Source organism: Ceratina calcarata, unplaced genomic scaffold, assembly GCF_001652005.2.
Source record: "Ceratina calcarata isolate Rehan_Ccalc_2016 unplaced genomic scaffold, ASM165200v1 scaffold568.2, whole genome shotgun sequence".
NCBI classification, from domain to species: Eukaryota; Metazoa; Arthropoda; class Insecta; order Hymenoptera; family Apidae; genus Ceratina; species Ceratina calcarata.
The window spans coordinates 198,682-212,979 of NW_017176883.1; the positions used below are offsets into that span (position 1 = coordinate 198,682).

At 36.2% G+C, this 14,298-nt stretch overlaps 3 protein-coding genes across 13 annotated transcripts in view; 1 reads left to right on the forward strand and 2 right to left on the reverse strand.

Annotated features, from left to right (window-relative positions):
- Nucleotides 1-83: 83 nt before the first annotated feature.
- On the reverse strand, nucleotides 84-9,036 carry CkIIalpha (casein kinase II subunit alpha). 10 transcript variants are annotated; one of them, XM_018031969.2, is made up of 8 exons: nucleotides 8,846-9,036; nucleotides 5,659-5,812; nucleotides 5,457-5,568; nucleotides 5,173-5,385; nucleotides 4,291-4,485; nucleotides 3,862-4,213; nucleotides 3,711-3,788; nucleotides 84-2,331 (listed from the first exon to the last, which is right to left on the reverse strand). In XM_018031969.2, exons 2-8 carry the CDS (start codon nucleotides 5,751-5,753, stop codon nucleotides 1,958-1,960), a joined length of 1,419 nt encoding a protein of 472 aa, XP_017887458.1. In that variant the 5' UTR covers nucleotides 5,754-5,812; nucleotides 8,846-9,036; the 3' UTR covers nucleotides 84-1,957. The 10 variants fall into 10 exon arrangements, with proteins under 10 accessions (XP_017887458.1, XP_026673023.1, XP_017887457.1 ...); XM_026817222.1 differs by having other exon boundaries at nucleotides 5,659-5,890; XM_018031968.2 differs by lacking the exon at nucleotides 8,846-9,036 and adding an exon at nucleotides 6,865-7,055.
- A 763-nt stretch (nucleotides 9,037-9,799) lies between these two features.
- LOC108629383 (U5 small nuclear ribonucleoprotein 40 kDa protein) lies at nucleotides 9,800-11,419 on the reverse strand. Its single transcript, XM_018032027.2, has 6 exons — nucleotides 11,205-11,419; nucleotides 11,004-11,133; nucleotides 10,607-10,920; nucleotides 10,272-10,544; nucleotides 10,044-10,209; nucleotides 9,800-9,959 (listed from the first exon to the last, which is right to left on the reverse strand). Exons 1-6 carry the CDS (start codon nucleotides 11,316-11,318, stop codon nucleotides 9,901-9,903), a joined length of 1,056 nt encoding a protein of 351 aa, XP_017887516.1. The 5' UTR covers nucleotides 11,319-11,419; the 3' UTR covers nucleotides 9,800-9,900.
- Nucleotides 11,420-11,598: 179 nt separating this feature from the next.
- Nucleotides 11,599-14,298, forward strand: part of T48 (FU domain-containing protein T48) — a 10,238-nt gene continuing 7,538 nt past the window's right edge. Inside the window, exon 1 of one of the 2 annotated variants that reach the window (XM_018032024.2) lies at nucleotides 11,599-11,814. In XM_018032024.2, the coding sequence (XP_017887513.1) occupies nucleotides 11,727-11,814 (88 nt within the window). In that variant the 5' untranslated portion in view covers nucleotides 11,599-11,726. The remainder of the gene's footprint in view (nucleotides 11,815-14,298) is intronic. The other variant, XM_018032023.2, reaches the window with a different exon arrangement.

Sequence of the window (14,298 nt, forward strand, 5' to 3'; positions counted from 1 at the left end):
ATTCGTTCTAATGAAAAAGAGGTACACACATTTTGTTCTTGAAGCAGCGCGAAATTATGATGTTCCAAGATAAAATATCAAAGTTAAAATTTAGCATAATATATTAATTACATTAGTGACAATTCGTTATTTTAATCCGTATGATTCAAGTTCACTTGTAGACTTTAAATAATAGTCATTCAATAGTTCTTGCTTTTCCCCTATAAAACTAAACTAGATTATCGTAAACTTAACGTATATGAACAGGATAATTTATCAAACTTGGATAAACAATTACATTCTTTGCGCCGTTCTTGCCATTGCGATAAAAAACTACTTGAAATCAAACATTCCACGACCACCGTTCAAGCGGAATAAATAAAATGTATATTTATAATTTATACTCGTACACAAAGTATCTCTCTTTTTTTTACATCATTAATTATTACTACTAAGTATCGCAGTATTCGCTAATCGCATCTACGTACTTACTCTTCGCTTGCTCGTCCGTGTATATGTATATATATATTTTTTATGCGTTATTGAAAAATAAAANTTATATATATATATATAATGAATTGACCGTACTTTACGCGCAATTTAATACGTATAGGAACTGACGAATTCTTTCGAAATAATACGAAAGGACAATGGTGTACAAGTGGAGTGTGTTCTATTCCTATACATTCTTTTAATTAAAAGTACGTCTCTCTCGTCTCTCGCTCTCGCTCTCCCTCTTTCTCTCGAAGTAAATCTTTTTGTTGAAATGTACATAATAGACTGGCTTACGTTCGTATATGAGTATAATTACATGTTCAAATTCATAAGAAACGCATTGGTAATGCTGTATTTACGAAGTCAGCTCGTCGATCGATTCGGTTGCCGGTATTTAAACATTACATATTAGCTCGCAATAAAGCGTACAATTTACAGCAATACGAATGGTTTTTTTTTCTTTTAATTTTATTCTCTCGTCGTCGTGCATCGTTTTTGTTCATGTACGTAGGCTTCTGCTGGCGCCAAGTGTTTTTTTTTTTTAAAAGAGGTGCCTGTGAATGTTCTGTTTCGAGTCAGTCAAAAGTTAAATTACAAAACTGGCTACAGTTCGATATAACGTGTTACACAAAGTAGAAACATCTGTAGAAGTATGGGCGTAACAAGGTCTATAAAATTACGAAATGCGTCCTCGACATGGTACGATCTAAAACACCATTCGATCGATAATGCCATTACCAGTGTCGTTTGGTAACATCAATTACTGGATTACACAGGTATTCACAGAGCATAAAGAATACTTGGCTATAACAAACATTTTATTCAACTATTATTGTATCAGATATAAACGAACATTTTTTTTTTCATCGTTAAAAGTACTAAACCGAGCGGCCTAAGGTACATGTAAAGTGTAAGCACATGTATGTGCTACGTGTACGTGTCTGTCTCTCTCTCTCTCCCTCTTTCTCTGTGTGTGTCTGTGTTCGCACGCGTTTCTGTGTGAATGCAAATACACGTGACTCCTTTTCGTCTGTTTTGCATTATTTCTTGTCTTACGACAATCTCGCATTCAGAACGGACGATCCTCGTAAGCGACGTATGTAACATGATCTAGCTCGCATCCGTACACGAATCAATACGGATTTACCGTGGTGGTGACATTAGTAGCAGCGTCAACGAAACACAATAGAAATGATAAAAAAACGGAAAAAGATAATGAAAATAAGTGTGTGACACAGTTATTTGACAGCACACGCACACCAACCAATATGGGCGGAGCACGTATATACTATTTGAATATTTTGGTATCGTTTAACTTTCTCTTCCGTTCCTGAATCGTTTCGATGAAGCTCAGCCGTTGTCGATTATCTTTTCGGTACGCAGCGCCTTCGCTCCTTTCGTTCTTCGTTGCCGTTAAAACACTTCGAATTGCACATATCGTAGATTATGTTTACCAGTAGATACGTGAGACACGATTTCTCTTTCAAGTAATAACCGGGATGAAAAACAAGGAATGTCTAAAATATAGAACTTTATATACCACGTCAGAATATAATTGCCATTTACATAAGAGGTGGTCCACCATCGCACGAATGATCATCACTTTCTTTCCTCTTCGCAATTTTGTTGGCTCAAGCGGAGTGGAAGGATCAACTTTTTTTAGTACGTTATTAGTAGTGAAAAGACGTGAACTGCGTGAAAAAGATGTAACGGTCGTGATGAATACTTCATCGCTTTCTGTGTCCCATTTCCAACTGGTCTCGTCACACTTTTCTGTCGGTTTATTCCATGAACCGATACGCCGCTCACAGTCACGCCTAGGGATGGGATCAAGCCCCTCGCGCGAAATACCGATACCTAAATGAAAATGTTTGATTCTTTCGCACAATTTACCACAAATACGCATACATACTAAAAAAAATGCCTGTTTCGAAACTACTGACCAATTCAAGTCCAACTGTCGTTTAATAACAGAGATATAACTTATTCGCTAAGTTTTCAAAATCATATTACTTTTCTAAAACTGTACAAATTGCGCCGTCGATCATCGAGTTTTCACATGGTCTTGGGAACTATCGGTGAACAGCTACTTCAATTAAAATCTTTGTCACGTTTAGTGTAAATCGAAAACGAATCAAACATTTTCTCCCAGGCATTATTACTACCGGCATGCAACTTCATCCCTCTCATGCGACTCTGACGCCGTGGAAAAGATGCCGTCCATCCGTTACGCAAACGACAATGCATGATCGCGATAACCGATTCTCGATGCGACAATATTACAGCAATATTTGATATCCGATTATGCTAATCGTAAACTAATCGATACTAAACGACATGTAGACTTGAATCGTCTGGATACTTGAAATTAAGCATTTGCGTAGTCGCATCTTTAGTCACATTATAGTCATTTGAAACGATCTTCTCGTGTTAGACGAGAAAAAAAGAAGATTAAACGATAAGACGATAGGTCGAGAAATTTTAAATCGTAAAACATAAAAATAATATAACTATATATATATTACTTGCAAAAGAAGATCGTTTTATACTAAGGACAGACGTTACTTCTATTTCGTATGATTTCTTTGTAATATGACTATAAGTCGCGTTAGTCATTCCGTACACCTGAAACTGCATAACTAAAGAAGCATCGACTGATAAATGTTTGTAATCCTGGCCAGTTCAGAATTTTAGTATTACCTTCACTTCGACGTTCAGGTGTCTGAAATGACGTTGCGTGAAGCGTAACACAGTTTTTCGTTTTAACTAATTCGCAATGAACACAGACTTCCGGTGGATACTTAATATTAGGGATTTATTTCGACGCAAATGTGTTACCACGCTCAACGTTTGAACACTACTGTTCACCATTGCGAATTAGTTAAATTTCACAATGCCGGACGATATTCTCAATTGCGTTTAACTCGAGAGTGCCCAACGAAATCGCGCAAAATCGCACATCGCAAATACAAACACGACGCGCGTTTCACACACTGTTGCGCATCCATATTCTTTCTCGTTCTTTGTTTCTTTATAAATATCGTAAAATAGAGAAATTGCGAAATTGAATTAATACAAACTTCACGGATGTTCAACTGAGAACGCATCGTATTCGGTGATGCGTGTTAATTATATTCACGGTATTTTCGTGGTCGATTCAGCAATACGTGAATGATATGGTTAAATAATTATAAATTGGAAATTGAGATGGTGACATTACCTGGGCCGTTACTCACCTACAGGTAACGAACCTGTTATGGGAGTAGGTGATGATGATACCATGTTTAGTCGACCTTGGTCTTTTACTATCGGATCTGCAACGGACGAAATCATCGTTCACTCGACTGGATATATCTCGTTAACAATTCGTGGCAGAACGTTACTTACAAAAATAAGGATGCTCCATAGCTTCGCGTGCAGTAAGTCTTTCGAAATGATCATAGCGCAGAAGTTTGTCAAGAAAGTCGAGACTCTCGTGTGACACCAAATGTTGATTCTCCGAGTGCATGAAACGTTCCCAACGTTTACGCGAATGTCGGCCTAAGATATCATTGAAACGGGGATCCAATTCAATGTGGTACTTTTCAAGATATTCGAACAGTTCCTCGGTTCCAAGGACCTTCGCAATTCTAACTAGTTGGTCGTAATTATCGTGTCCATGAAAAAACGGTTCTTTCCTGAATATCATACTCGCAAGCATGCATCCAAGTGACCACATATCTAATGAATAATCGTACATCTGCGACCCGAAAGATGCTGCATTACCCATAAACCGATTGTAGCAGAATAAATCGTGAACACCAGACAGTTACAAACCTGATAATCTACGAGTAGTTCGGGACCTTTGAAATAACGCGACGCTACTCGTACATTATACTCTTGACCAGGATGATAAAACTCCGCTAGACCCCAGTCGATTAACCGCAACTTCCGATTTTCGTGATCTATCATAACGTTGTGCGGTTTGACGTCCCTATGCATTATTCCCATACTATGGCAATAATCTAATGCCTAAACAGAATAAAAGAAGGAAACCACATTATACAAGATCGTTAAAACCCTTTTCGTGTACTGTTTGGCAACAGACGCAAAATGGATCGAACGCTATCGATACATTACTTACTTAAATATTACGAGTCCGAAAATTTAAAAAATTTCTGAAACTAAAGATTCTTTTTACATACTTTGACGAATGAAAAAGAAAGATATCTTTATTCTGACGAAAAAATACTACATCGTTTTCACTTATTCTATTCATTGTATGCTATATATCTTTGAAATTATTAAATTCTATTGCACTAAATCTTTGTAGAAATTGATACCAAATGCAAATAAAAAAAATATATATACAGAGAGAGAGAGAGAGAGAGAGAGAGAGAGAGAGACCGTTTGCAAGAGTTTATAGCAATTCGAGTGAATAAATTACTATGACTACTATGATATGTTAATATAATCTCAATGCTTTGCAATAGAATAGGTCATATCAAGTGTTCTTTTTCATCCAGAAATATGTAATAGTGTATACCAATAAAATAATTGTAGCATTTGAAATGATAAAGCAACGATCTAATGTAGATTAAATATTTTCGAACTCATCCTTTTGAACCTATGATATGCACCTACATCTATTAAAATAATAATCTCGAAGATTCACATTGGACTGATACTTGGTTCCATTGCATTTAACAATACACGCACTTTTAATAATTCGTAGAGGTAGTATCTTATGTCGTAGTCTGTTAGCGTCTGGTATAATTGCTTGAAATCTGTGTTGTTAACATGTTCGAATATCAGTGCCGGTGTCCTCGATACTGGATCTTTGACAACAGCTTGGAGTGTAATTATGTTGGTCCCACCTTTCAGATTTTCTAAGATTTTTATCTCCCTTTTTATTTTCTTCTTTTTTACAGGCTAGAAATCAAAATCGTATAAGAATCACAGCGATCGATTGCCATCGATTTATCCACACATTTGTTCTGTACCTTCAAAATTTTTACAACGCATTTTTCATTATTCGTTATATTAATAGCTTCAAATACTTCGCTATATTTTCCTCTGCCTAATTTTCTTACTAGTTGATAATCATCTTGTTGTCTATAATAAACAATCGTTCACAATTAAAGTAACAGGAGGTAGACACGTGTACTGACAAGTATGGTTCTCTTTTATATTGTTTTCACTTACCCCCAATCGACAACATAAGATTCATAGTCCCAGTAATCTCTGGGTTTGTGTGAATTTACATCAGTGTAAACTCGCGCTCTACTGGGTAGTGCCATGTTCTCTGATAAATCACTACTACTATTTGTTTTTCGGATTGCTATTCTTTCACTGTTGTCTATTGAAAAATTACAAAAGCTAGTTAATTTATCTCCTCCACTCACCCAGTTACGAACGCGCGAGTATAAATACACACCTGAGTTATCGAACAAACAAGAAAAAAATCACATTAAATAGGATAACAGTTGGACAAAGAGAATACAAGAAATTGTTAAGTATATGGGCATGTATCATTGAATCTTTATATACGAACTACCACAGACATTACTAATATTTCTGTTGCATTATAACAGCCAAACATTACATTCATATTCCTTTATAATTGATTTACTTATAGATACTAACGATAAGAGTGCATCGTTCACGTAACATGTATCTTCTATTTCACTCAAGAAGTGATTACAACAATGGAAAATAAAATTCAATTATATCCTATTGATTACACCTTGAGAAACTTGAAACTGTTTACATGAATTATAAAAATGAATACTATTCATCATAAAATTGCAGTAACATGCTAAAGCTTGGCTAACCAATCGCAGATTCATATAACACGTTCTACATAAAAATGATGAAGGATTCAACTAAATTCATTCGCGAATTGTTTACTTTACATTTCATTAAAAGTATTTATGTAACATTTATTTAAATGCGATTGGAAAAACTAGATATATGGTTAGAAGAATCAAAACAACTTTAGCAAAAATTATTGTGATATTGCATAAAGTAGACGAGGGAAAGGACAGATCTTAAAATAAGGGGAAAATAAACAAGCGAAAAAAAAACGTGTTCTGCTATTACAACGAATGAACTGCATAATCCTTATAGATATCTATTGATTGTGAACACACAGAGTACTACTAGTAGTCGTTCCTATGGTTCCTAGTTACCATTTAAGCGCAGGAAAAATTTCTCCACGCGGCTTCAATTTTCGCGTAGAGAATAGGAATCAATATATTCGTCGGACAGTTTAAATCGAGACAAAAATTAATCTACTATCTTAACACGGATTAGAAACACGCACAAGCACAAAGCACGAACACACATGTACCGAGATAAATCACACGCCATCGCAATCAGGATATTAATGTTGACTTATTTTCGACTTACCTAATACATTCCGGCCCCGAATCTTGATTAGATTGCCAGCAACAGATCTCTAAATTCGTCGTGAAATCACGCAACCTGCCTAGAGGATACGTGAGGCCGCGCGAACGCGTGAAACTCAAAGATTTTTGCGGGCGGCCGGCTTCTCAAACGAGCGAGGTCCAAGATGGCAGCCAACAACCCACCACAAACATCAAATACACAGATCGAAATCTTCAACCTTGAATTTCAACCGTCCCTTCAATGAAACCTCTTCGAATTCCGCGTGTTTCCACTTCCGTATTTCTCATCTTATTTCGAGAATGTATTTCTAGCACGTAAAAATTGTGTAGAATCAAGTATATACACGTTAAATATTATTTAAGTTCAAGATTATTACTTTCATAATCTTAATCAAAATTCTTTGAACACGATGTCGTCACAATTATAGTGAGGAATTTAAGAACGCCTTACATATCGACCAATCGGAATTTCTTTTTTATAATCATTAGTGATTTTATATTCGTTGTCTGCAAAATGAAATTCAAAATGCCGCTATTCAACGATCTTATCAACCCTATTTCTCTCGAAAAATGGTGTTGCTTAAATATTAACTTGATTGATTTGAAATAATACGCGCTTCTTTATTGTTCTACTTCTTGAAAATCCTATTATAATTTTTTGGAACGAGTGCAAGTTGTTCGGTTTTTAAATTCATTTGTTTCGCATTTGGATGAATTTAGAAAGTTGCGAGAAAATAATAAATAGGTCGAGATTCGTTTTATTTAAATATTAGCTGCCCTACTGCAGTTTTCGATTCCTAAATAATATAATTGCTCGAAATTGACCAGTAGCGCTATAAGTACTTCAGCGGAAGAAAGACACAACAATTCATTGCAAAACAACCTTTAGAAAAATTTACTTATCAAATTTGAAATATCAGGATATTTTATAAATGCACATCAATACTTCAGGAGGTAAATTTGTACACTAGACAAGTAAAGAATTTATTCAGTATCATACATTTTATTTTGTACAAGTCTTTGATTAAAAATATTGTTGAGTATGTTCCAATTTGCTTATTGTATTGTTTCGATTTCTCCTAAATATATTTGTTTGTCGCTGGATCCAGAGCAAACTGAAAATGAGAGATAGTACATTTGCAATTATTCTAGATCACGTACTAATGATTAGATTTACACATAATGTATAAGCTGCTTACCAATAGGTTCCTTAGGATGAAAATCAATGTCATTCACGGAACCATTATGACCAGGCAATTTATATAATATCCTGCGACTCGTAGTATCCCAGATATAATGAAATCTGTCTGATGATCCAGCTGATACTTTACTACCGTCTGGTGACCATGCACATCTCAAAAGGTTCTGTAACCATTTACAAAAAATGAAATTCCAAATGGCTAACCAATCGCAGATTCATATAACACGTTCTACATAAAAATGATGAAGGATTCAACTAAATTCATTCGCGAATTGTTTACTTTACATTTCATTAAAAGTATTTATGTAACATTTATTTAAATGCGATTGGAAAAACTAGATATATGGTTAGAAGAATCAAAACAACTTTAGCAAAAATTATTGTGATATTGCATAAAGTAGACGAGGGAAAGGACAGATCTTAAAATAAGGGGAAAATAAACAAGCGAAAAAAAAACGTGTTCTGCTATTACAACGAATGAACTGCATAATCCTTATAGATATCTATTGATTGTGAACACACAGAGTACTACTAGTAGTCGTTCCTATGGTTCCTAGTTACCATTTAAGCGCAGGAAAAATTTCTCCACGCGGCTTCAATTTTCGCGTAGAGAATAGGAATCAATATATTCGTCGGACAGTTTAAATCGAGACAAAAATTAATCTACTATCTTAACACGGATTAGAAACACGCACAAGCACAAAGCACGAACACACATGTACCGAGATAAATCACACGCCATCGCAATCAGGATATTAATGTTGACTTATTTTCGACTTACCTAATACATTCCGGCCCCGAATCTTGATTAGATTGCCAGCAACAGATCTCTAAATTCGTCGTGAAATCACGCAACCTGCCTAGAGGATACGTGAGGCCGCGCGAACGCGTGAAACTCAAAGATTTTTGCGGGCGGCCGGCTTCTCAAACGAGCGAGGTCCAAGATGGCAGCCAACAACCCACCACAAACATCAAATACACAGATCGAAATCTTCAACCTTGAATTTCAACCGTCCCTTCAATGAAACCTCTTCGAATTCCGCGTGTTTCCACTTCCGTATTTCTCATCTTATTTCGAGAATGTATTTCTAGCACGTAAAAATTGTGTAGAATCAAGTATATACACGTTAAATATTATTTAAGTTCAAGATTATTACTTTCATAATCTTAATCAAAATTCTTTGAACACGATGTCGTCACAATTATAGTGAGGAATTTAAGAACGCCTTACATATCGACCAATCGGAATTTCTTTTTTATAATCATTAGTGATTTTATATTCGTTGTCTGCAAAATGAAATTCAAAATGCCGCTATTCAACGATCTTATCAACCCTATTTCTCTCGAAAAATGGTGTTGCTTAAATATTAACTTGATTGATTTGAAATAATACGCGCTTCTTTATTGTTCTACTTCTTGAAAATCCTATTATAATTTTTTGGAACGAGTGCAAGTTGTTCGGTTTTTAAATTCATTTGTTTCGCATTTGGATGAATTTAGAAAGTTGCGAGAAAATAATAAATAGGTCGAGATTCGTTTTATTTAAATATTAGCTGCCCTACTGCAGTTTTCGATTCCTAAATAATATAATTGCTCGAAATTGACCAGTAGCGCTATAAGTACTTCAGCGGAAGAAAGACACAACAATTCATTGCAAAACAACCTTTAGAAAAATTTACTTATCAAATTTGAAATATCAGGATATTTTATAAATGCACATCAATACTTCAGGAGGTAAATTTGTACACTAGACAAGTAAAGAATTTATTCAGTATCATACATTTTATTTTGTACAAGTCTTTGATTAAAAATATTGTTGAGTATGTTCCAATTTGCTTATTGTATTGTTTCGATTTCTCCTAAATATATTTGTTTGTCGCTGGATCCAGAGCAAACTGAAAATGAGAGATAGTACATTTGCAATTATTCTAGATCACGTACTAATGATTAGATTTACACATAATGTATAAGCTGCTTACCAATAGGTTCCTTAGGATGAAAATCAATGTCATTCACGGAACCATTATGACCAGGCAATTTATATAATATCCTGCGACTCGTAGTATCCCAGATATAATGAAATCTGTCTGATGATCCAGCTGATACTTTACTACCGTCTGGTGACCATGCACATCTCAAAAGGTTCTGTAACCATTTACAAAAAATGAAATTCCAAAATTTTAAGTCTAATCTAATGAACCACATACCTTCTCGAAGTTGTGTTGATGTCCAGATAGAATTTTTACACATCGTTCGTAAGGAGCAAACGGTCTCACATCCCAGATTCTTAAAGTATTGTCCATTGCATTTGATAATATGTAAGAGCCATCTGGGCTGAGACTTAATCCAGTTATAGTATCAGAATGTCCCTTGAGTTTATAAAGAACAGAATTCTTTCTTAAATCCCATACTTTTATATCATTATCTATACCTCCACTTATTACTTGCTCCGCTGTGTCGTTAAATGTCACCGCAGTCACCTAAAGTAGGAACAAAAGTATTAACAGGTGGATTTAAGAATTTAGGAACATTGAAATCTTACCTGATAAGTATTGTTCAGGGTATAGCACTGACCCCTTTTTCTGGGATCCCAAACACGTATCGTGCTATCATCACTACCTGAACAAAGTTGTGTAAGTCCCCTCCTTGCCCCAGACACAGAGTTCACGAAACAAGTGTGACCTTTCAGTTTTTTAATCCTAGTCCCAACAACAATATCCCATAAACCTAATGTCATATCTGTACTGGCCGTATATAAATGATTCCCATCGGGACTAAAATGTAATTCCATGATAGCTCCACTGTGCCCAGTCATCACAGAAATATTTTCACATTCACCATAGACGTTCCAAATGACTGAAAATTTAATATTACTTTTTAAATGAAATATAGACAATATTTAATAATTCAATATCTACTGAAAATCACATGTAACATACAAATTTGTCTGTCGAATCCGGTCGAAGCGAGATATTGGCCTTCTGGATGAAATTCCAGAGAAAATATATCTCCTTGATGTCCTTCAAGAAGCATGATCGGTGCAAGTAAATTTGACGTTCTAGGCGGTCCCTGTAATAAATATCTGTTAAATAGACGGCGATTTATTGGCAAATTGAGTGAAGCTTAACAGGTTACATTACGTTTTGTACGACCGCCTTTTCTCTGCTACTGAAGACGACCTCATTTTTAGTTCTCTTCGAGGCTGGAACTAAAGCTAAAATATCGTCTCCTTTACGTTTATCCAAGATCGGCATAATGAACTATTTAATCGTTTAACTACGTTCACGATTTTTGGCAATCCACTCAACGCGGATACTACAAACAACAACAATAACAAACTGAAGCAGTGGCGTTGATGAGCCAGACATTACTTGAAGACTATGCTCAAAGATGGTGCTCGACGTGCTGTGCTGTCTCGAGTGCAATATTGCATTACGTATACACATCGACGGTTTTAATCGCCCCGTCGCTGGTTGGGGAACGGGAACGTGAAAGTCTTCCCACTTTCTAGCCTGGCCAGCCAGGCCAGGGCAGGGAGTCTTTCTTCAGTATGTTATTTACCGCCGTGGCAGTTGGATGTATCGTGCTGTGGTTCTATGGTGCTCCAGTTTTCATGAAGTATTGTGACTTTTGCGCCGACATAAGAATTATGTCGACACAGAATGGGTAATTTATCAACACTGGTGAAGTTGAGTGCAACCTTTCTCTTCTGTGTTTTGGATTATACGTGGGCCAATAACGAGTCACAAGGTGAGATCAATTTTATACAATATGTATGCATGACATCCTGTAGATATATTAAAACACACGTGGTAATCATGATCTATTGAATCTTGAGACCAGCATTAAACTTTGGCATTCGTTACCTCGAAGTCTTCACCATTTACGAACTCTCGCATATAGAAAACAATTTCGTACATTTAAAATACAGAGTCACCTTGTGTTTCCGCAACGTAAATCAGTAATTAAGTTCTCATTATACAATTCCTGTTGCTATCAGTAATTTATTAAATGGATAGCACTTAGATCATTCTCAATCGCTAGACGTTCTCTGTCGTAAAATGTACGAAGTTGCTTGTCAAATGTCGATTTTATTGAATTTTGTTTGTATGATAAGTTAATATAAACACAATCTGGGTTGCGTTACTGTAATAAGTCACGCGAAGAGTATATATGTATATTGCATATGAAACGCAACAGTGGCCGAGTCCAGTTTATCTCTAATCGCAAGCTAATTGTACTATGCACCGTGTTTGCAAGTTCGTAAGCGCACTGTAAGAGACAGGAGAAGTCCTCTCAGTCACTCAATCATTTTTAAAAAGGCATGCACATTTAAAACGTTGTATCGGTTTTCTGTAATTCGCCTTCGGATATTCCATATCCAGAAAAGTTTTTGTCAGCAATTCTTATTGCTCGCAATTCTGTGAAAGCAGCAAACATTTCTGCACACCTGCTAATATTTAAAAACAATTGAAACATCACACAATTTAAAGTAAAGTTTTTACAATCGTTCTTCATTTTTAGTTACGATAACAGTACTTTTTAAGCAGGACAGGATATGACGATTCTTGTTAACGAAAGAAAGGATTGACTTGAATTTGCTAGTTGTGAACGAAGAATAATAACGAGGCGAGGGAGGTTGAAAAATCGCTCCTATTACGAAGTTGAAATATGTATTTCTAATCAAGTCCAACAAGATTAAATCGATGTTCAGGTTGTTTGTGCAAGTGAAAGGAGAGACAAGGATCGTTCTTGCGTTATCGGAGCTCGGTTGTGTGCGGACTCTGGGTTAGAGAACTCTGTGCTTACCGGCCCTGACCAGGACGGATCACCACCGAGTATAGGATCGCGGTAAATGCAGGGGAAAGGTGTATGCGGCTCTAGGATAGAAGTGCCTCCGTGAAACCTTCTAGAAGCGTATCGTAGCATTTGCTGTATTCTCCTACACTGTACAGTCGCTCGCAACGAGAGTTTCAGTTACAATTACGCCTAAGCAGATTTCAAATTTCATTTACTGTTTACTGTAACTATTTTACTTGTTACAAGCGTAATGGGTAGAACGTAAATGGGGCGCAATAAATTTTTTACACGTGCGTGAAAACATGTAAAGTAGCTAAAAGTGAAAGGCACGAACTAAAAGTATTCGCACCCGCACCCATACATTTCAATGAGGCTACTCCTTATTAAAATGACATAATTTCATGATGAATACTCTATTAAAAGAACTTTTCCATCAGCTGACACTTTTATCGTTCGACTCTATACTCTATACGAAACAGCAGAAAATCCGTTCGATGCTTGAATAAGTTTGATGATTAAAATATTTTCGTCAAGTGGGTTTCCCTGCTGGCTCACGAGTTAGTCTCGCATCCTCTAATTTGTAGAAGCATGTTCGGGGCTAGCGTCACACGTTTAGTTTTCTATCGTGTACACGTGCCAACGAGCACATCGTTGATAGTCCGCGATAAGCGATGGCATCCTGTGAGCACCGTAGCTTAATATAGTAGGCACCACTATATCATTTAGATGAAAAGATTACCTGCAACTTTTCTCATTATAATAATAGAACCGTACATCTTTCATATCTATTGTTCTAAATCTACAAACATGTCGTTTGTAGATTTGTATGTATCAACGACACGTGCGATATTGTTCTTACGTTTGTACACGACTGTTGTTAAATTCCTGCTGGCTAATTAGACCAGAAAATAATTCACTCCGACTGGTACTTATGCGTATAAGTCAGTTTGTTAAGGTCACGTTAGCTGGATGACTTTTTTTTTCTATCTGAGAACCATGCTCGATCTCGAAGACACCGTAGGTAAGCGGAATCTAGGTCTTTTTTACAAGTGAGGTAACTGGTAGTAGAAAGGGAAGTGGGAACGGTAGTCTCAGCGTCGAACTCCCATTTGATTTTCCCAGGTACCGTTTCATTCCACGAAACTAGCCTGATTCGTCAGTTTAGTGCCCCGAGCTAATTGATTCCTACCTGGCTAACAAGATCCTCGTTGTCCAAGTAAAATTAAGTAAGACGCGTTTCTTGTTTCTCGTTATTAATTTCGTAGCCTCCTACGAGATCTGTTATATAAAAGTTTCGCACTCTCATGAACGTCTCTCTTCCCTTGACTTAAGCATGTATTGGCTGTACAGTCAATCCCAAAAGTTTATGCACTTTAGAAACGCATTTTTTAAAAAGAAATCAGACGTCGGAAGAACATTGCTAATAATAAAAAA